General features: G+C 53.6%; 10 protein-coding genes across 10 annotated transcripts; 6 read left to right on the forward strand and 4 right to left on the reverse strand.

The window, feature by feature from the left end:
• Positions 1-35: 35 nt before the first annotated feature.
• On the forward strand, positions 36-988 carry CAOG_04394 (hypothetical protein). Its single transcript, XM_004348172.2, has 3 exons — positions 36-171; positions 571-639; positions 763-988. The coding sequence occupies exons 1-3, from the start codon at positions 85-87 to the stop codon at positions 859-861; spliced, it is 255 nt and encodes an 84-aa protein (XP_004348222.1). The 5' UTR covers positions 36-84; the 3' UTR covers positions 862-988.
• Positions 979-2,484, reverse strand: CAOG_04395 (hypothetical protein). The gene has a single exon (XM_004348173.2). The coding sequence runs from the start codon at positions 2,373-2,375 to the stop codon at positions 1,041-1,043; it is 1,335 nt and encodes a 444-aa protein (XP_004348223.2). The 5' UTR covers positions 2,376-2,484; the 3' UTR covers positions 979-1,040.
• A 341-nt stretch (positions 2,485-2,825) lies between these two features.
• On the forward strand, positions 2,826-3,571 carry CAOG_04396 (hypothetical protein). Its single transcript, XM_004348174.2, has 3 exons — positions 2,826-2,926; positions 3,075-3,237; positions 3,372-3,571. The coding sequence occupies exons 1-3, from the start codon at positions 2,843-2,845 to the stop codon at positions 3,512-3,514; spliced, it is 390 nt and encodes a 129-aa protein (XP_004348224.1). The 5' UTR covers positions 2,826-2,842; the 3' UTR covers positions 3,515-3,571.
• A 364-nt stretch (positions 3,572-3,935) lies between these two features.
• Positions 3,936-6,790, reverse strand: CAOG_04397 (hypothetical protein; the record flags this gene model as incomplete). The annotated part of the gene is made up of 7 exons (XM_004348175.2): positions 3,936-5,266; positions 5,349-5,522; positions 5,620-5,734; positions 5,835-5,995; positions 6,090-6,479; positions 6,567-6,650; positions 6,778-6,790. 7 exons carry the CDS (start codon positions 6,788-6,790, stop codon positions 3,936-3,938), a joined length of 2,268 nt encoding a protein of 755 aa, XP_004348225.2.
• Positions 6,791-7,826: 1,036 nt separating this feature from the next.
• CAOG_04398 (dehydrodolichyl diphosphate synthase) lies at positions 7,827-9,849 on the forward strand (the record flags this gene model as incomplete). The annotated part of the gene is made up of 7 exons (XM_004348176.2): positions 7,827-7,836; positions 7,947-8,530; positions 8,638-8,780; positions 8,879-8,995; positions 9,051-9,152; positions 9,305-9,521; positions 9,619-9,849. The coding sequence occupies 7 exons, from the start codon at positions 7,827-7,829 to the stop codon at positions 9,847-9,849; spliced, it is 1,404 nt and encodes a 467-aa protein (XP_004348226.2).
• Positions 9,850-9,894: 45 nt separating this feature from the next.
• CAOG_04399 (tRNA(m1A58)-methyltransferase subunit TRM61) lies at positions 9,895-11,881 on the reverse strand (the record flags this gene model as incomplete). The annotated part of the gene is made up of 9 exons (XM_004348177.2): positions 11,809-11,881; positions 11,466-11,573; positions 11,157-11,319; positions 10,962-11,064; positions 10,774-10,871; positions 10,637-10,695; positions 10,478-10,565; positions 10,302-10,384; positions 9,895-10,233 (listed from the first exon to the last, which is right to left on the reverse strand). Coding segments are annotated over exons 1-9 (1,018 nt in total), but the record flags the coding sequence as incomplete, so codon positions are not given.
• A 317-nt stretch (positions 11,882-12,198) lies between these two features.
• On the forward strand, positions 12,199-13,143 carry CAOG_04400 (type I phosphodiesterase/nucleotide pyrophosphatase; the record flags this gene model as incomplete). The annotated part of the gene is made up of 1 exon (XM_004348178.2): positions 12,199-13,143. One exon carries the CDS (start codon positions 12,199-12,201, stop codon positions 13,141-13,143), a length of 945 nt encoding a protein of 314 aa, XP_004348228.2.
• Positions 13,144-13,454: 311 nt separating this feature from the next.
• Positions 13,455-14,553, reverse strand: CAOG_04401 (N(6)-adenine-specific DNA methyltransferase 2). Its single transcript, XM_004348179.2, has 3 exons — positions 14,297-14,553; positions 13,745-14,114; positions 13,455-13,627 (listed from the first exon to the last, which is right to left on the reverse strand). The coding sequence occupies exons 1-3, from the start codon at positions 14,513-14,515 to the stop codon at positions 13,473-13,475; spliced, it is 744 nt and encodes a 247-aa protein (XP_004348229.2). The 5' UTR covers positions 14,516-14,553; the 3' UTR covers positions 13,455-13,472.
• Positions 14,554-15,880: 1,327 nt separating this feature from the next.
• CAOG_04402 (hypothetical protein) lies at positions 15,881-17,195 on the forward strand (the record flags this gene model as incomplete). Its single annotated transcript, XM_004348180.1, has 4 exons — positions 15,881-15,974; positions 16,635-16,729; positions 16,842-17,004; positions 17,101-17,195. The coding sequence occupies 4 exons, from the start codon at positions 15,881-15,883 to the stop codon at positions 17,193-17,195; spliced, it is 447 nt and encodes a 148-aa protein (XP_004348230.1).
• Positions 17,196-17,346: 151 nt separating this feature from the next.
• On the forward strand, positions 17,347-19,235 carry CAOG_04403 (hypothetical protein; the record flags this gene model as incomplete). Its single annotated transcript, XM_004348181.1, has 2 exons — positions 17,347-17,791; positions 17,920-19,235. 2 exons carry the CDS (start codon positions 17,347-17,349, stop codon positions 19,233-19,235), a joined length of 1,761 nt encoding a protein of 586 aa, XP_004348231.1.
• Positions 19,236-19,317: the final 82 nt, after the last annotated feature.

Here is a 19,317-nt window from a genome sequence, read left to right on the forward strand (position 1 = left end):
TCCATAGATCCTTCCACCTCGTTCTTCCATTCACTCTTTTTTTTTTATTTTCAATTCAATTTCATTCTCATTTCCATTGCTACAATGTCGTTGACGCGTGAGAACCGGGACAAGATTATGGACCAGATGCGCCAACAGATGGCCGTTGCGCACGCACAGGAGCTGCTCCAGGTACTGCAGCGAACTCTGGCCGCAACAAAAGGACGCCTTGCGTTTGCCAGCCCCAGAAGCTCATCAGAGGCGCGAGACGGGGCCCCTGAGCGTGATTGAGTCGGGAGGGATGAGGAGAGGACTGCCAAGACGCATGGCTTTGCTTCGGGCCTTTGGGGGCTTTGGCCGAGCGAGACCAGCGGTCAATCACAGTCCATCATCATCACCATCATCATCACTATCAGTGAGCATTATGTGTGGATGATGCGGCAGCTCCGAGTATGAAGGGGACAGGGGAGGACTCGCTACTATTACCATTACCATTGCCATTCATTCATTGCCCTGTTGAAAAAACTCAGAGATCTCGGCTTTTTTGGATCATCACGCTGACATGATGAATGTTACCCTGTTGGTTGGTAGAAAATGTCGGAACGGTGCTTTGTCAAGTGCGTCGTCAAGCCAGGCACGTCGCTGGAGCTGTCTGAGCGGGTAAGCGAAAAAGTGCTGAGAAGCAAGAGCCCGCTGATGTCGTTGCACTCAACACTCACTCGTGGCTGGCTGTTCTTCACATGTGTGTGCCTGCTCGATTTTTTGATTCATTGATGAAAAAAGCAATGCGTCGCCAAGTGCATGGATCGGTACATGGAGTCCTGGAACGTTGTTTCGCGCGCATACGCCAACCGAATTCAAACGTACTCGTCTGATTCTTAAAGCGACACGTGTTGCTGTCGTGGTGCTGCTTCAGCTCGGCGGGTCGCGCAAACCAACAACACCTCCCTTCTTTTGTTGAATGTTGAAAAATTGATACAAAATCCAATCAAAAAACCTTTTCCCCCTTCGGATGTGCATTTTCCAATAGAAACAATGCAAAGTACAACACACATCATTGGCTACAAAATCGGGGAATAGATGGTATGCCGCTTGTGAACGCGCCATCGGAATCGGAAGACCAGCAACTCGAGTGCGACGGCGCTCATCGTGAGGCAGAAGGCGACAATCAGGTACACGCCACCAGAGTCAAGGTCGAGCGGAAGATCCAGCACGGGCATGCCCTCAAAGAAAATGTCCCAGAGCAAGGTCGGGTTTTGCTGCAACACGAGGATGAATCCAAAGCTAAAGAGAATGTTGACGGCCGCGGTGCACAGCAGCGCGAGCGGCCAGACATCCAGACGCCGTGGCACCCAGAGTAACCTTGCAACCGTTCCAGCGGACACGAGAATGTACACCATACTCGTTGCAAAGCCGACAGCGAAAATGTTGATGAGCTGCGAGTAGTGCAAGAGCGAGTGCCAGGTAAAGCACTCGTTGAACGGCTGTCCTGCACAGTGCCCCGACGCGCAGACGGTCAGGAATCCGCCGTGACCTTCAAAGCGGCATCCCTCAATGATGCGCTGCGGCATTTGGAGCAAGTGCAGCTGTGCGCTCGCAATGCACGTCAGCACTAAGCCAGTCACGAGCATCAGCGCCGCCGCGACTCGTGCCGCAACGACCCAGTCTGGAATCAGCAGGACCGTTGCGAGCGTGCCAGCGACGAGCGGAGTGTTTTCCTCAGCGTCTTCGATGAGCTGGCGCTGGATGCGCTCCTCGCGGTCGAGGTCGTCCTGGTCCTGGTGCGTCAGAATCCCTCCGCTCGATCTGCGCCACGACAAACGCTGCCGCATCCGCTCAATCAGGCTCCTCCGCTTGGTCCTGCCCGCGTGGGCGCCCGTCGCAGCAGCAGCAGCAGCAGCAGCAGCATCACTCGACGCAGTCGCCCGTCGGAAGTCCCGGCTCGTGTAGTACGACCCAGCCACGTCGGGGATGGAGTTGCGCCCGTCCAGGTTGTCCACATGGTCGATGTTTGCGTAGGGATCGAGCTCGGACGCGGCGCTGCTGCGCTTGCTCGCACTGCCACTGCCACTGCCACTCACGCTGACACTGACACTGCCATTGCCATGGCCGCTGCCAGAAGTGCCGGTGCCAGACTCGGCGACGGCGGCTGCGTGGGTGGCCGAGTGGGTCAGCAGTCGCGACGCGTCTTCCAGTGCAACGACGCTGATCTCCCCTCGGCTCTCCCGGCTCCCCCGGCTCCCTCGGCTCCCTCGGCTGTCGCGATGGCTCCCTGCTGCACTGTCAGTTGAGAAGGCACTGCCGCTGCTCCGGCGGCTCTCTGGCAGCTCGCTGTCGAGCGATCCAAAGCTCGTTCGGACGCGCTCCGCCATCGACTCGCGCTTGCTGCCGCTCATTTGTTTACCGACAGCTGGGGATGTGTGCCTGGATGTGTGGGTGTGGGTGTGTGGATGTGTGTGTGTGTAGAGCTCTTGATGAGCTTGGTGGCTTTTTTGTATTGACAGGTGAAAAAAGAAAAAAAAAAAAGAGTAGCGTCTGTCTGAGCGATTCAGAGGGCGGAGCAATCAACTCCAGTGGAAGAGCCAGCAGCAGGGGCGAGCGATGCAGGTCGCGCTGAAGTATGATCATTGAGGAATACAGTACAACAAAGCCGTGCGATGGAAGCACTGGTTGAGGTGGGCGAGAGGGAAGAGACGAAAACAAGTGATGAGCAGCAAGCTGAGGTGATCCGACTCTGGCCATGATGAAACAGTTTTTTCTGCCTTTCATGTTTGCAAGCACGAGCTTTTGTCGTTGACATTTGATTCGCGACCCGTCTGAGAATCCATGCGCTCAGTCCATTTTGATCCAAGCCTTTTCCGCCATGAGCCAAGCCATTCACGATGCCGCGGTGGCTGGCGATTCCCTCGTCGCCGAGTTTTACGAGCGGTACCAAACCCAACGCGATGTGAGTGAGACGACCCTCGGAGACACGATGGACGCGGAGCTGATGATGAGAATGACTGGCGCAAGACTGAGGGCAACAAAGCCATGCTCATCGCTGTTGCTCCTTTGCTTGGTGCTTGGTGCTTGGTGCTTGGCACTTTGGAGATCAGAATCTAGTGCAATTGTATTCAGACTCGTCAAGCGTCATGTGGAATGGGAATCTGTACTATGGCACGGAGGCCATCCGCGGATTGCTCGCGCAGCTGCCTCAATGCCGATTCTCAATCCACTCGTACGACGCGCAGCCCATCACTGCCGCAGCCTCTGGAAACAGTAAGAAACTAGCATACTCATTCAAACGTGCAGTGATTGCGATGTCTCCAGGCTGTTTCGTTTGGGGTTGATGGCCGACTCCCTCACCTCGTTTGCTTGGATCTCTCTCGCTCTTTTGTCCTACTTGCTCGCAGTCGCAGTGACAATGGTCTCGGTGGCTGGCTACGTGCAGTACGCCAATAGCAGTCCAAAGCCGTTCTCCCACACATTCGTGATACAGATTGACGTGACCTCGAACGCACTATTCATACAGAGCGAGTGCATGCGGTTTTTGTAAATTATCGATGCTGGGTGATCTGGCTGTACAACAAAATGTTAGGATGTCAAACGATCATCAACTCCCTTGCGTTGTCGTAGGCAGGAGGAGGAGGAGAAAGTTGGTGGAGGCACTTGGCAAACAAAACAACAAAAAAGAAAGTCTTTCCAAATCATAGACGTTGAGAACACAAGCAGTAACAACACGCAGAGCACCGAAACGCGACAGATCGTCAGATGACAACAAGCCCAGAAAAAAGAGGAACGGGACATGTACCCTGCACACACACACACGGACAGCAAAACACAGAAAACACTCAAGCAATACACAGCCAGACGGCACACGGCACACACACGCGCGCAACCTGTCAGCAAAGGTAACCTGACTGGCAGGCAGACAAAAAAAAGACACCAATGATGACAAAAGTTAACGTCGTGCAGCATTAATCTGTTGGGGGAAGGCGGTCCTTGACATAACGATCGAGAAGTTTTCGCAACTGTCGCTCCTCGTCCAAATCGCCTTGCAGGTCGCGAATCAAGCCGCGAAGCTCGGTAATTTGCTTCTTGAGGTCGCGGATTTCGGCAGCAGAGTCAGAGCCATCATCGCCTTTCTTGGTGTCGAGAGCATCATCGACCGACTTGTTTCGTGAGTGACCAGCTCCCACGGTCGTGGTCTTCTTTGTGCTCAAACTGTAGACATCGCCATTGTCAGAGACAGTGGTTGGGACAGACGAGACAGTTCGACCAGCAGGCAGCTTGGCCGGGGTAGAGGCCAGAGGCGCCGCAGGCTTTGCCGCCACCAGGTCGCCTGGAATCGTCTCGTACACGTGCGAGTCGTCCACCATGGAAAGCGGCTTTGGCGACACGGTCGTTGTTGGTGCCGCAGCAGCAGGAGCAACAGCAGCAGCAGCAGGCAACTTCGGTGCAGTCGGCGGGGGAACGACTAATGGTTTCTTCTTGATCTCGGGTGCGGCGGCAGCAGCGGCGGCAGGGGCAGCGGGAGTAGCTGCTGCAGCCAAAGGCTTTTCCTCCAGTGATTTGCCCCCAGGCAAAATGGGCTTTTTGGCGACGGACGGAGGACCGCCAGCAGGTGCCGCTGCTGGTGCGTCATTGTAAATCGTTTTGCGAAGCGCGGGGAACGGCGAAGGCGCAGGGGCCGAGTCGTCTGCTCCTGCAGCCGCCGCAGCAGCCGCAGCAGCGGGCTTGACAGCCACAGGGGGCGCGCCGCCAGGTCGCTTGACAGCCACGGCGGGCAGACGGAATGCACCTGCCGGGTGCTTCTTTTCTGCGCTCTCGCCATCTTCCGCAGCAGCCGGAGCAGGTGCAGGAGCCGCAGCCGCAGCCACAGCCGGAGCCGGAGCCGGAGCAGGTGCTGCAGCTGCGGGTGCTGGTTCTTCGACCTTTTTCGGCGGCGGCGGTGCAGATTTGCGAGCAGCGTTGGACGAAAGGGCTGCTGGTGCTGGGGTCGGAGTTGGGGACGCCGCAGCTTTTGCGCCAGTCGGGGGTGGGGGCGCCTTCTTTCGTGTGCTCTCCAAGACTTCAACAAACTCGCTCGGGAAGACGCCCTGCACGCCGTTGTGCTCGCCCTTCCACCAAGTGTCGTCCGTCTTTGCGATCAGAGTGAAAACATCGCCCACCTTGAACGACAGTTCGTCGTCCATTTCGGCGTCATAATCGAACAAGGCCTTGACCTGTTTGGTCTCTGCGGCCGTTGGTGCGGCGGCCGCAGCGGGCGCTGGGGCCGGAGCGGGTGCTGGAGCGGGTGCAGGTGCCTCTGATGAACGGACAAAACGATTGAACGGTGAATGTGCTGCACCCACCACTACACCAAACGAAATCTACTGCAATCGACGTACCCTTCTTGTTGCCAGGAACCGGCGGTGGTGCACGAGTGGGTTCGATAGACTTTGCCTCTTCAGCAGGTGCGGCACTCGTCGTGCGAAGCTTGATGCCGCCCCCACCAAAGATATTACCAAGACCGACGCCAACAATCTTTTTCGCCTTGATCAGCGAATCTCCTTCTGCTTCATCTGCGAGCAGCGGCAAGCAAAAGGACGTGAGTGGCGTTGAGCAGTGCGGAAAAAGAAACGAGAGACGGAAGAAAAAAAATCAACTCGGTAGACTTACGCTCATGCGACGGAGCGGGAGCTGCGGCGGCAGCAGGAGCAGCAGCAGCAGCGGGTGTAGCAGCTGGGGCAGCAGCAGGGGCAGCAGCATCGGCGTCGTCATTCACCATTTCGACCTTTTTGCGCACAAAACATCAACAATAAGACTCCAAGTCGGCAAATTTTTTCTTCTCTCTGGTGATTCCATCTTTGACTCAAAGCTTGGACGATACTTACGAAATTCGAAGGGAAAACACCGACAACTCCATTGAGTTCGCCTTCCCACCATCCTTCTTCGTCCTGCTTGAGAATGTTGACAACAGCGCCGACTGGAAGAGTCAGCTCGTCGCCATTCGCAGCGGCGTAGCTAAAGCACACTTTGGCGCGACGCTCTCGATCTGGTAAAGCAGGGGCAAGTGTGCAAGAGGTGAATAAGGGATCGCGTAACAAGAACGAACGACGAACAACGAAAAGAGGGCAGCTTTGGCGTACTGGTTTTGCGGGCGCCAGCGCCAGCAACGGGGGCCGCAGCCACAGCCGCCGGTGCAGGAGCAGGAGCAGGAGCAGGAGCAGCAGCGGCGGCAGCAGCAGCGGGCGGAGGGGTGGCAGTGGCAGGCTGCGCGGCGGAAGCCAGTCGGCTGAGAGCAGCACTCGATGGCGGTGGTGGACGACCGATTGGGGCATGGTGCGCTGCAGCAGGCGCAGGCGTCGGCTCAGTGTAGGGCTCCACAAAGTTCGACGGGAACCAGCCGACGCGGCCGTTGAGATCGCCTTCCCACCAGCCACCTTCAACCTCCTGCGTCACGTTGATAATGTCTCCCTCGGCGAGCGTGAGCTCGTCTTCGGTCTCTGCTTCATACGAATGCGCTACCTTGACTTTCACTGCAGTGTTGCACCCCAAAACAAACGATCAGTGAGTGCAACGCTCCAAATCAGCATGAAACCAAAAAACAAAGCCGGCATCTTTACCCATGATGCAACGAGAAACGCAGCGAGTTGTTCCAGAGATGCCAGTGAGTTTGCAATCGAACACAACCTTGCTTCTCTTGAAATCTGTGCTTGCGAGAGAGAGAAGTTAGTGATAAAAAATAATAAAAAAATAAAATAATACAAAAATAAAAAAAATAATGGTAAAATTTCAATGACCGCCCTTTTGGGAAGCGGATTTTCGCTTTGGCACTGTGCGGGTGCATCCACGCAACAACGACAGGACATCATCTCGCACGGAAATGCCTGCCACACTGGCAGCCAAACACGAGGTCACTACGCTTCAAAACGCAGCACAACGAAAAAAAAAAAAAAAAAAAAAAAAAGGGAAAAAAAGCTTGCCATTCTGCCATCTATCGTCCGTTGAGCGAGACGCCCTTCCATTCACTCTGGCCGAGTTGAGTGACATTGCAAGCGCATGGCTGGCAAAGTGGCAGACACCGAAACCACCACCCATTAGACTGACCCCCAATCAACTGCAAGGGGTCCCGCTGCTCAGTGTGTGTGTGTGTGAGTGTGTCCAGGAACGGAAAGCTTTGCGTTTTTTTTTTTTTTTTTTTTTTTTTTTCTCTTTTGTTCTTGTTCTCGTTCCGAATGGTCGTCGTCGTCGCGCTGGCCCGCGCGTCACACACCACACGCTGCCCTCCTCTCGTCATCCGATCAACCGCAGCTCAGTGCCCCGTCCAGAGTTTGCGTGATCGCAGCAGCTGAACAATTCAACTATCAAAGCTCAAAATTTTCCATCGAGTTTTTTTTTTTTTTTTTTTTTTTTTTTTTTTTTTGATTTTTGGATTTTCGAGGTCGAACTTTACAAGCAAACAAAGAGTGGATGTTCCGCAATCATCAACATGATCATCATCATCATCATCATGATCATCAATCATGAGCGAGAAATTCTGTGAAATCACCGCCGTGTTCAGTTCGCAAGACTTGCATGAGCGAAAAGGAGAGTTGAAATTGAATTGAATGGCGCTGTTGGAGTGCTTTCGGCTCTTGCAGGACGGATCGGCACAACATCACTGGATCTAAAACTGCTGTTGGAGCGAGTGATCGAGATAGATTGGACATTGACACAGTGGAACGGGGATCCGTTGAGATTGATTGGGGCTGCCATGGGCTTTCGTTCCCATTCCCCATGTCCTCTGCCTTCCCCCCTGCATAGGGAATCAGGATCCGAAAATCTTTGATTGATTCTAATACAGCTCTTTGTTTGAGAGCCAGTCCTTGTTTCCCCGTTTTTCAATGCCGCCACGTAAGCCTCAATCAATCCATCGCATCGCATTATTGGCCATTTCTCAGTTTGCTCACAAACCCCTCCAAACCCCTTCCCCCCGAAAACCCCCTTTGTTCTCCCATTGACAGCATTCGACGAATCCGTGCCATCACACACGCACGCTGCTGGACCTGCCGCCGTCGCAAGCCCAGCCGAGGCTGCGTTACCTCCGCCCAAATCGGTCAAGCCGGGCCACGCGTCCTCCACCTCCCCGTCATCGATGCAGCCGACCGCCGCCGTCGTTGCAGCCACCCAGATCGCGCTCGCAGTGGCATCGGACGAACGAGATAGTCCTGCGCCGAGCGGTGAGGCGCAAACGGTGGCGGGGCGCGTCTGGTCGCTCGCGGCGCAGCTGTCCCGCCTCGTGCTGCGACGAGCGGACGGGTTGCCCACGGTCAAACAAGACGCCGCCTCGGAAGGAGCACCACAAGCAGCGCCAGAACGCTCAGTAGACATGTCTGTCAGCCAACTCCGGAGCAAGTCGGCGGCCGCATCTGCTCCCGACCAGCTCCCGTGGTGGATGCCGCGCCGATCCGTCTGCATGCGACTGCTGCAGCACGGACCCATCCCGAGACACGTTGCATTCATCATGGATGGCAACCGTCGATTTGCGAAAAAGATTCACGTCAACACGGCCATGGGCCACGCGCTGGGGTTTGACAAGCTCGAGCAGGTTTGTGTGGTTTCTCTGTTCTTGGTTGCGTTGATGGTTGATGAGCCCGACGACGACTTGTGGTACAGACATCTCACCTCACATTCTCACCACTCGCACTCTCACAGACACTTGATTGGTGCCTGGAGCTCGGCGTTCGCATAGTCACGGTGTATGCGTTTAGTATTGAGAATTTCAAGCGGTCGTCGCAAGAGGTCACCGCGCTCATGGACCTGGCCAAGGTCAAGTTTGCGCGTTTGATTGAAGAAAGGTAACCGAGCTGGAAGGGTTGTCTGGGCTTGTCTGTTTTTTTTTTTTTTGCTTTGGTCAGTCTTTGGCTGATCTTGGAATGTGTGTGCCCATCGACAGCGAGGTAATCCAAAAGCACGGAGTCAGCATACGCGTCTTGGGAGATGTGACAATGCTTCCATTGGATGTCCAGCAGGCAATTGCTCGCGCCGTTACGCTTTCTCGAAATAACTCAAAGTACGACTGAAATTTATGCGTAGCGCGTGAACAATCGCTCACTCTTCTCCCACAGATCCATCTTGAATATCTGTTTCCCGTACACATCACGTCATGAAATGGTGGAAGCTACAAAACAAATTGCAACAGGCTTGTCAGAAGGGCGGTTGCAAGAGAGGTAAGACCCCCGATCCCGATTTTGTGTTTTTTGTTGTTGCTCGCTGCCACCATCACTCACAATTACCACCCCTCCGCTCGACGGCTCTTCTTTGTCCACCTTCTTTGGAAACCAACTTCCAACCCCACCTCCCCTGATTTTGACCCTTAAAGCGACATTACCGAAGATTTGTTTGAGCGATGCATGTACACGGCCGATGCCCCAGACTTGTTTGTTCGGACGTCTGGCGAAGTCCGTTTGAGCGACTTTATGCTCTGGCAGAGCGCCTTCTCCCACATGTACTTTGCCGAAGTCTTGTGGCCCGAGTTTTCGCTGTGGGATTTATTTGTTGCCGTGCTGCATTATCAGCGCAACCACAATCACGTCCAGGTAAGATCCACCCACTTCTTCGAGTGCGTGACCTGTTGCTTTCAAAGGCGGACAGCCTCACCTGCCATCTATCTTGGATGACTTTGATGCCTGTCAGACATCCCGCAAGCAGTACTTGAATCTTCGAAATCACTGGCAAATGCAGCACGACTTGGCCAGTGGGCTTGGCAATCTACTCGACAGCCCGCAAGGTGCTCAAAGTGCTTCAGAGTGTCTCTCCGCGCGAAAGCAACGGCAAACAGTCTTTTTGAAGTGGCTCGAACAATCGCGGATGGATTATTTTGAAACTCTCTGCCGCAATGCCAAGCCCAGCCAACTCAGCGCATGAATGTGTCTTCATGTATTGTCCATATTTTGAAAAGAGAAAAAAAAACTCTTGTAGATGCTTCGAATTAAACTATTGATCATTTTGAACAATCAAACCATCACCACGAAAACAATAGCTCAGCATTGGCGTGTCGCAAAGGTCAAATATCCCGTGTGGCCTTGCATGTCTGACGGAGGGCGCCGGGCGCCCAGTCATAAACTCGGTGGCAAACTCAATAGGAGCCCACTTGACGCCTGGATTGCCAACCACAGCGGTCTCGCTGGCTTGCGTTTCCTCGTCCTCTGCTTCAATGTTCTCCCGCTTGGCGGAAGGCTGCACGCTCTGGGCGTCTCCATCAGTGGCCTCTGATTGTTCGGCCGTCCGCTTGTTGCTATTAGTGCCCTTCTGTTGGGGTGGCAGAGCGCGAGGTGAGAATGCGATGGAACAGCTTGAACAAAAGAAAGCGCGCATACAGGGTTTGGCCGAATGACAAAGTTTTGCATCTTGGTGTGCGAGAAGGAGAGGTGACGGATCAAGCCAACATAGGTGATAATGTCTGATGAGGGGGAGAGCGAAGGGAGGGGAAGAGAAGGTGGTGATTGTCAATATCAGAAACGCGAAACTTTGCCAACCTGCAGTCCTTCCATACCTTGGTAGCCCAGAGCTCGCAGCCTTGTGCAGGTTTTCTGGACTTGCTCAAGACACGGGCTGAAAGAGCACAGCTTGGCGCCAGGACCCTAGAAACAAAACAAAGCCAATGGTGAACACAGGTTGCGGCAATACACGAGACGTGGGACAAGCCTTGTACCTTCAGAGCTCGCGTAGCAGATTCAACAGCGTCCCACGGCGAGGGCAAATCCAAGAACACTATCGAGGGAGGATGTAATGAGCGAGTGTTCAGTTGCTGAAGGAAAACAGCGCAAGCCAAACAAACCAAAAACATACCGGCATCTGCGACACGCTCCAGTCCAAAGCCTTCCTTGCACGCATCGCGGCAACGAACAGTGACAAGATGGCTAAGACCATGTGCTTCGAAGTCTTGCCTGCAACACCAAGACGAGGATGAAAAGTTGGAAAACAAAAAGCAAAAAAAAAAAAAAAAGCACCGCCCCCAAAACCACAAAACACTATACCTTGCCAGCTGAGCGCGCTGCTCGTGGTACTCAAAGGTGTGCAAATGCCCCGTGGGCGCCACTGTCCGGATGATGGCGTGGGACAGCGAGGCGCTTCCAGTGCCTGAAACACCCAACACGGCATTGTCAGACCGCGTGCAAAGCCAGCAACGAGTCATGATAGAAACCACAGAGAAACGAAAAACAATGCCATACCGCTCTCAATGACAACAGAGCCTGGCTTCAGGTTGAGGTACATGGCAACGAGGCTGATGTCCGTCGAGTAGATGATTTGCGTGCGATGCGGCAGAGCTCGGGTCCACAGCTCGGGGGTTGGGTACAGCGCCATAATCCACGATCGCTTGTTCATTGCATAGATCTGTGCGACAATTGGGTGTCCGCAAGGGCAAGATTGAGCGTGACGATGAGGAGAGCGCAGAGATCCGATCGCTTCTCTGCTTCCGGCTGGCCTTCCAGCTCGCAGCACTTGCTTGCTAGGACTACGTTGCATATGCATGGATGTACCTTTGAGCCGAATGGCTTGCCAATCATGTTCGCATGAGGGAAGTCGCCAAACTTGTTGCGTTCGACGCCGCCGCGCTTGATCGTGATTGCCTCGAGCTCTGTTGGGCTCTGATTTGTTTCGCCAAGACAGACCAGCACGTCAGAGTCATGTGTTGCACAGTGAGCGAGTGAGTGAGTGTGGTTGACAAGTTGAAATGGCGGCTTTGATCGACCCAACGTGGAGTCCCGTTGCCTCCCTCGCTCAGCTGTCCGCTCAATGACACGCGCGCAGGGCTGCCACGTTTGTAACAGCAATGCTGAATCTGCCGCTTTGTCTCGCTGTTTTTTTTTTTTTTTTTGTTACCAAGTAGAGAATGACAGTGTCGCCCAGCTCAATGTTGTCGTGGTACGACGCAAAGCTCATGGTTGTATTGGAAAGAACTGGACTGGCACTCTAAATCAACCCACACACACACAAACTCGCGATTCGAGGAGGGGACTTTGTTGTAACTGTAGCTGAGGGGGAGGCGAGTCTGAGTTGTTGCGGAATTGTTCCTTGGAGGAAATCTCAGAATCTCAGAATCCGTCCGATCGTAAGCCACTCATCGTTTGTCTCACACTTTGCAGTGTTTTCGACTGAATGTATTCTTTCACAATCACTACATGATACACTCGTTCAGTCCTTTTGATCCGCTTTGAACAAATCAACGACGGAACTCCGACAAGTCAAAACCGCACTCGACTTGTTTTCCAAATGTCAGCCGCCGCACCACCCGTGAATGGCGGATTCGGATCTGCAGCACACGTGGTCGTGCTTGGCATTGACGGGATTGCCGTGCCCGAGTTCCTGGTCGAGCTGCAGGGCGGCCGACTGCCCAATTTCGCACGCATTCGCGCAAATGGACGCTACAGCGACCACACGCGGGCCGTCGCGCCGACCTGGTCCAAGCCCAACTGGGCCTCCATTCTGTATGGCGCCGATACGTCCATCCACGGCGTCGACTCGAACGACTGGCGCTTGGACGGTCCGCAGGCGGTTCCGTCGATTGTGGGTTCCGCCGTCCCGTTCCCAAACCTGTTCTCGGTGCTCAAGGCGCAGGAGCCCGACTCTGCCACAGCGTCCATCTATGCATGGCCTGGCATCAGCACGCTGACGCTGCCGCGTGAGTGCGTCGACTTTGACAGGGAGTTTGCCGACCAAGACCGCAAGACAATCGACTGTGCCAAAGCGCATTTGCTCAGTGCCAAACCACGGCTGACGTTCATCCACCTGGACGACGTGGATCACGCCGGACACGACCATGGCAGTGGCAGTGAATACCGAGCAGCGCTCCGCACGACCGACCAAATGCTTGGCGAGCTGCTGGAGACGATTGAGGCCGCCGGAATGAAGGAGACGACGCTGCTGCTGATTGTATCCGACCACGGTCGCGACAGCCAAGGCAAAGACCACGGCGGATGGAGTCTGAGCGAGATTGAAACGACATGGATGGCATACGGCGCGATGGTACCGCCCGCACCAACTCCCGAAACTCCGCTGTCCACGCCTGTGAGCCTGGTTGACACGTCCCCAACCGTGCTGCACGCGTTGGGTTTGGACCAGCCCCTCGAATGGCGCGGAAGACCCGTCCTTGAGGTGTTTGGGGTCAAGCCGAAGTGGGTTTGGGCCGAGAGCGCCGTTCGCAAGCAGGCTGCCTGAAATTGTGTTTTGTGTTTTTGTTTGTTTGTTTGGTGGAAAGTGAAGGCTTGGCTGCTGGATCAGCCCTGTGGTTGTGGACAAGTAAAGAGATGCTTTTTGTTGTTTGGTCAACGCCTTTCCTGTTTGCAGCGCATCGTACAGCACTTCGGGCGTTTTTGTTGGTTGAGTTTGGAAATTTCCGTGAAATTCTCTACCCTTGCTTTCCATTCCTTAAAGATGGCACGTTGAACCCTTGATCCATCACTTCTACCCCATGACGACCTTCAAGAACGATGCCCACCAGTTGAAATAATCACAACAAAGCAAACCCAAAAATTGAAACGTGTTTTTTACTCGGCAGTCGTCGTGGTGTCCCAACCAAGAGCAGAGTCAAAATTAGCATAGCAAGCAAACTCGTTGCTCAGTCGCCCGCCGGAGTGGACGGGTCGGAATTGGCACAGGCGCAGACCAAGGAGGTTGGCGGCATGTTTGCGCATCACAAGACCTGGCGAGAGATGAATCAAGGCAAAGTACATAAGTCAGGGTGCACACACTGCATCTTGAGCACAACGACAAGCACAAAAAACTGAAACAAACAACGAGATCACAGCGGACGACAAACCTGTGCACAAGAGAATGTCGCGCTTGGCGAGATACTTGACAGACTCGGACGTCTTGGTCAGACACTCCTCGGCCAAGAATGGTGGATCGGCAACAACGACGTCGAATGAATGCTCTGCGAGAGGTGCACAGCTCGCATGGTAGGGCTTGAAGGTCAGCGGGTGGTTGTAGTCGTACTCGACAAAATCCGGGTAGACCTTGAACCGCGTATCGTACTCGAGTAGCACAATCCGACCCCTGCATTTGGCAGCAACAGCCAGTTCCTTGACTCGCTTGTATAGCGACGGGGTACTGAGCAGTGCAATGCTTCCAGACGCGCCTGCCGCGGTGACTGCAGCAGAAGCAAGCTTGTCGATCGTGGCAGCGTCGTACTACAATCCATTTGTTTTGTTGTGTGTGAGACATGGTTTCATTTCCAATCCAATGATGCAATGTATGCCGAGTTCAGGGATACGCAGAGAGTCAGACTGAAGGGTACACGAGGGTTTTGCTGGAGCAGCGACACAGCAGCAGACCAAAGCAAAACTCAACCCCAAAAGAGCTGGTGACATACCCAGAATTGCGAGAGCTGCCAGTTCTCGTGGATGTGGTCAATGTCGAGCGTGGCAGAAGCGGCAGCCTGGTCGTCGTCGTCGGCGTTGGCGGCAGGCTGACTCGCGGCAGCCTCGGCCGCAGCCATCAGCTCGTCCCGCGCTCGCTGCTCTTGGTAGAAGGCGGCAAGTGCTGCCATTGCGTGCGCGGAGAGGCTTGGCGCGTCGTCGTCGTCGCTCATCGTGTTGTTCAAATGCAAGTTGTAGATGTGAGGCAGAGGCAAAAGGACTGCTCTGCTCAGACCGAGTTTCGCATTGCACTTTATTGGTGTAATATCGATGCAGGCATGAACATACACACAATATTGGGCGAGAAGGGGGATTTGTTTGAAGATCGGGGTGTGAAACTTCCCGGATTTGACAGGTTTTGGAAGTCTGCTGGATCACCTATTGACAAGCGTCACTCATTCACATGCAGCAGTCAAATTGATGTGTATTAGTGAACTACTGTCGCTCGCTGCTCACCGCCGAGTACCCCTTTGAGTGCTTCAACCCAATATTGTTGCCAATCGGATTTTCACTCAACAACCATCCAGCCATTTCATCCACGATGCTACTAAAGACTGTACATTCGTCCCGCTCAGAGTCCGTTGCCATGCTAACAGGTCAAAAAACGTACTCGCGATCGGGCGAGCATCGTGATCAAAAAAAGCTACTTTCGGATGCAGCGTTGCGTTGCCTTTCTCGTATCAGCCATGGAACAGAGCCTTCTGCTCTGTGCCAGCTCTGTGCTCGCTTGTCTGCGAGTCAGTCGGGTAGCGCTTTTGGGTCTGCGCGGCTTTCGACGGGACTGGATGGATGTAAAACCTTAAAAATAGACACGAGCGGAAGCGCAGAAACGGGGTTGAGTCACCATGGCTTCTCACTCAATCTCGCGCGGAACTTGACACTTGAAATGTGTAGCTTCAGGCATCGAGCGCGCGGCCAACATCAAAGAAGAAGAAGAAGAAGAACAAGCCCGATGACCACGCGACCGGTACCAGCTGGTGATTGCTGGAGCAAGGCGTGCGGGGGAAGGTGACGAAAGCTGATCAGCAGATGGGCAAGCCCGTTTTCCACAGAGAGAAGGAAAGAAAGAAAAAATTGGCTGAATCGCAAATAAGCTCCGTTTTCATGGGATGAGCATTGATTAGGTCCGCATGACTGTGGCAGTTGAGTCAGATCACAGTCGATTCCAATCTAGATCTGAGGCAAAAGCTCGTTCTTTTTGGTTTTCTAAATTGCCTTCCGCCCATCCTCTCTCTCCCGCTCTCCCCTCGAAAAAAAAAAATACAACAATCAAGTCGACGGGTGAGTCATTGTTGATTGCACTTTGTGGCTGGCTTTTTGACTATCCAAAGTGATAACAGCAGTAATTGTTGTTTTTGGCTTGGTTTTTTGGTTTTTGGCTTTTTCGATGTTGCCAAATGCATCGATTTCTTTTTCAGTTCATTCATCAATTTTCCTGTTGGGCTTGTGGCTTCGCACTGCCTGTGTCACATCCTTGCTCTGGTCCGAAACCTTGCTCTGGCTGGGAAAAACAAACCAAAACAATCAATCATACCACAATGAAAATCAGTGGGGTGACAAGTCTCCTCGCGTTGCTCGTCCTGGCGTTGGCAGGCCATGCTTCCGGCGCCTGCTTTCCCGAATCTGAGCGCCGTGAGTAGATCCACCACATTTCGGCAGGGACGCCATCTCAATGGCCAGAGACGAGAATTGGGGGGAGCGTTCTGACAAAACCCACACGCACACGCAAAAAAAAAAAAAAAATGCTCCACCGTTACACTCACACGACATGGATGCTTGACGCGCGTCTCACCCCCCTCCCCCTCCCCCTCACACACACAACTGCCATTCGCACACTCACTCTCCACTTCTGAACTCGTCATTTTCAAAGTGTGAGGCTGACTGTCGCTGGATTTTGAGACACGAGTGTGAAAAGTCAACGACAAAAACAGAAAAAAAAAATCATATGTCGATTGCTCGCTCATCCACTCCATAACCATGAGTTGCCCTCCCCGCTTCGACAGCCCTGAAGTGTGCTTCTGCATCTTGGTCGTACACGTCGCCATCGTCATTCTGTGATTCGCTGTGATTGCGTTTTTTTGCGACTTGCTCAATCGCATTCCACAATCTTCGTTTGTTGACTCTTTTTTTTTGTTGTTGTTGTTTCGGTTTTGACGTTTTTTTTTTTTTTGATGTTTTGTACCGCTGACCCCCCTCCCCACTCCATTCCAATGTGACTGCATTCAACTGACGGACTGCTGTGCAATTGAAAAAATTCCACAAAAACACACAAACACACTGAATTGCTGCCAGGTCCGCTGCGAGACGATATTGCGCCGATCAATCTCGCTGTCAACAACCGCGACTCGTCCCGCACAAGCTGGAGCATTGCAAAAATTCTGATTGAGGTCGGTAAATGATGACGCTGGTGTGCACTATTTACCAGCTGGGAGGAATACGTGACACAACTACAACAAATGTGACTCATCCCACAAACAACAACAACCAAAAACAATACAGGAAAAGCTCGGTCTTCCAACCACCACGTCCGTCTATGAGACGTACGAAGAAGCATTCGAGTCCCTGTCGACAGGAACAACGGACTTGCTTTTGGAAGTGTACAGCGATGACGTGCCAGAGCTGCTCCAGCACTATGTCAACAACCTCCGGTCTGTCGTGAATGGTAAACCGTTTTTGTTTGTTGTGCTCTGTTCTCCAACATCGAGTCTATGCTTCCAAGATGAAAAGATCTCACCAACTGCGTTTGTGGTGTTTACAGCTGGACCTTCGGGCGTGGTTGCCGAAACGGGCTGGTTCATCCCCGAATACACCTGGGAAATCAATCCAATCATGGACAGCTACATTGCCTTCTAGTGAGTGTGGTCGGGCGTTTGAGAGCTGATGGTCTGTGTGTGTGCGCAACCGTCATCCCCACTGACTGTCCGTTCATTTCGCTCGTTCTGCTGATAGCGATGAGCGCATTCTCTCCGTGTTCCGACTGGACACGATTCCTGAAGGGCTTGTGATGGACAATAGCACGCTGCGCAGTGCCGTGGACGATGTCGACGCCATCCTGCAAAGCGAGGCTTGCAACCTGGCACTCAACGCGTCGGCCGTCATGCAAGATTGCAACGCTGCCATTGAATACTTTTTGACCAACATTCGCGACCGCGCCAACCTGGAAGACGAAGGTGCACCCATCACGATGTGGACGGTGCCCGACTCATGGAACGCGCTCGACCGCGAAATTGTCCAAGGGTTGGAGCTGAACATGAATGTCGTGTGCCCTGTTCCGGACCTTGGGCCAGAAGCGACTCTGAATGCCATCGTTCAGGTGCTGGGAGCTGCGTACTATCTACGCCAGCCATTCATCACCTACGCTGGCAAGCCACATTTTGCCTTTGCCGACAACTCGCCCATCCGTCTCCGTCGGGTGCAATTGCCCGAATATCAATCGCACTGCAATGAAAGTAAGTCGGCTGGACAGACGAGAAACGCAGGCTCATTCCCACACCCCCTTCATACCATTATTGTGCTCAAACGCTCATTGCATCTTGCTCACCCCCCCCCCACAACCCGCGTCATTTGAAACTACCAGCCGGAGTGTACCGCTGCGGATACCGAGGCAAACCAGTCATCAAGTTGGCTTCCTCCAAACTCTCGTCGAAAAACTCTGTTGCGTTCGACTACGTCAAGCAGTTCAGCTACACTGGCGACGATCAGTCAAACATTCTGGGTCGCGTCTACTTTGCCGGGCTGACCCTCGAGGAGGCTTCGTGCGAGTGGGTGCAGGCGAATTTCGCAACCCTGGAGCCCTACTTGCCCGACCCTTCACGCCTCGTCACCCCTTCCGAAGTCGATTCGGGCCTCCGTGTTGCCTTTTTGGTCATTGCAGCTCTTGAGCTGGCCTTGTTTGTCGCCATGGCGCTGGGTGTTGTCCACTATCGCCGCGTCCGTGCCATTCTCTCTGCCAGTCCCAAGTTCTTGCTGCTAATGCTGCTCGGAGCCGCGTGGTCAATGTTCTGGATTCTGTTCAGTCACCAGGAGACCATTGTCACTGGATTTTGCGTTGCGCGTGTTTGGGCACGCCACCTTGGCTTTGTAATTATTTTCGGCGCGCTCGCGTTGAAAACCTTCCGCATCGCCAGTGTGTTCAACCTCAAGTCAAGCAAGGCTCCTCACCTGACCGACCGCGTACTGCTGTTCCGCTTCCTGCTGATTGTTGCATATGGCTGTGTCAATCTGGTTGCATGGACTGTCTCGAGCCCTCCCAAGGCGAGCACCCTCATTTCCAACAACCAAAGCTATCAAGTCTGCGAAGTCACCTGGTGGGACACTGCCATGTACCTTCAAGAGCTGGTTGCAATGATCGGGCTGGCTCTCCTGTGCTACCGCGTCCGCAAAGCCCCCTCCGCGTTCAACGAGTCCAAGTACATTGGGCTTGCCGTGTACAACTGGATTGTTGTGGGCGTCATTCTGCAAATCATCCTCAACTCTACCACCGGCTCGGCTGACTTTTACTTTGTCATCCAGTCACTCGAGGTGCTCGTCACCGTGCTGACTGCTATCGCGATTTTGTTTGCACCAAAGTTTTACTTGATTTTCCGAGGCAAGGGCAACGATGGCTCGACCAGCACCTATCGTGGATCCAATCAAGGAGGAAGCCACCCCAAGACCTCTGCAAATGCCGGTGGCAACGGTAGCGGTAGCAATCACAAGTCTGGCGGTGAGATGGAAATGTCTTCGGGCCACGAGGAAGAGGATTCGAGCCGAGTCGACAAATTCATTGGCAAGCAGGCAGTTCAAGAGGTCAAAGCCCTGCGTCACGAGAATGCCCGGCTCATAAAAGAGATGGAATCCATGCGTACACAGCTGTTACGGCTGCACAATCCTCACAGCGACAGTCTGGAGTGAGTGCAGTTCCGAACTGGTGAAGTGTGTTTGTTTGAAGTTTTTTGAGTTGAAAATGTTGTTGTTTTTTTGTTTGTGTGTGAGT

This window comes from Capsaspora owczarzaki (genome assembly GCF_000151315.2).
Source record: "Capsaspora owczarzaki ATCC 30864 unplaced genomic scaffold supercont2.6, whole genome shotgun sequence".
NCBI classification, from domain to species: Eukaryota; class Filasterea; order Ministeriida; family Capsasporidae; genus Capsaspora; species Capsaspora owczarzaki.

Bases quoted from the DNA above. Each gene is read 5' to 3' on its own strand.
- CAOG_04396 (XM_004348174.2), top strand. From the start codon at position 2,843: ATGAGCCAAGCCATTCACGATGCCGCGGTGGCTGGCGATTCCCTCGTC. The intron at 2,927-3,074 runs GTGAGTGAGACG...TTTGGAGATCAG, and splicing joins GGTACCAAACCCAACGCGAT to AATCTAGTGCAATTGTATTC. The intron at 3,238-3,371 runs GTAAGAAACTAG...ACTTGCTCGCAG, and splicing joins TGCCGCAGCCTCTGGAAACA to TCGCAGTGACAATGGTCTCG.
- CAOG_04401 (XM_004348179.2), bottom strand. From the start codon at position 14,515: ATGAGCGACGACGACGACGCGCCAAGCCTCTCCGCGCACGCAATGGCA. The intron at 14,115-14,296 runs GTATGTCACCAG...AATGGATTGTAG, and splicing joins GGCAGCTCTCGCAATTCTGG to TACGACGCTGCCACGATCGA. The intron at 13,628-13,744 runs GTTTGTCGTCCG...ATCTCTCGCCAG, and splicing joins CGACATTCTCTTGTGCACAG to GTCTTGTGATGCGCAAACAT.
- CAOG_04394 (XM_004348172.2), top strand. From the start codon at position 85: ATGTCGTTGACGCGTGAGAACCGGGACAAGATTATGGACCAGATGCGC. The intron at 172-570 runs GTACTGCAGCGA...GTTGGTTGGTAG, and splicing joins ACGCACAGGAGCTGCTCCAG to AAAATGTCGGAACGGTGCTT. The intron at 640-762 runs GTAAGCGAAAAA...TGATGAAAAAAG, and splicing joins CGCTGGAGCTGTCTGAGCGG to CAATGCGTCGCCAAGTGCAT.
- CAOG_04395 (XM_004348173.2), bottom strand. From the start codon at position 2,375: ATGAGCGGCAGCAAGCGCGAGTCGATGGCGGAGCGCGTCCGAACGAGC.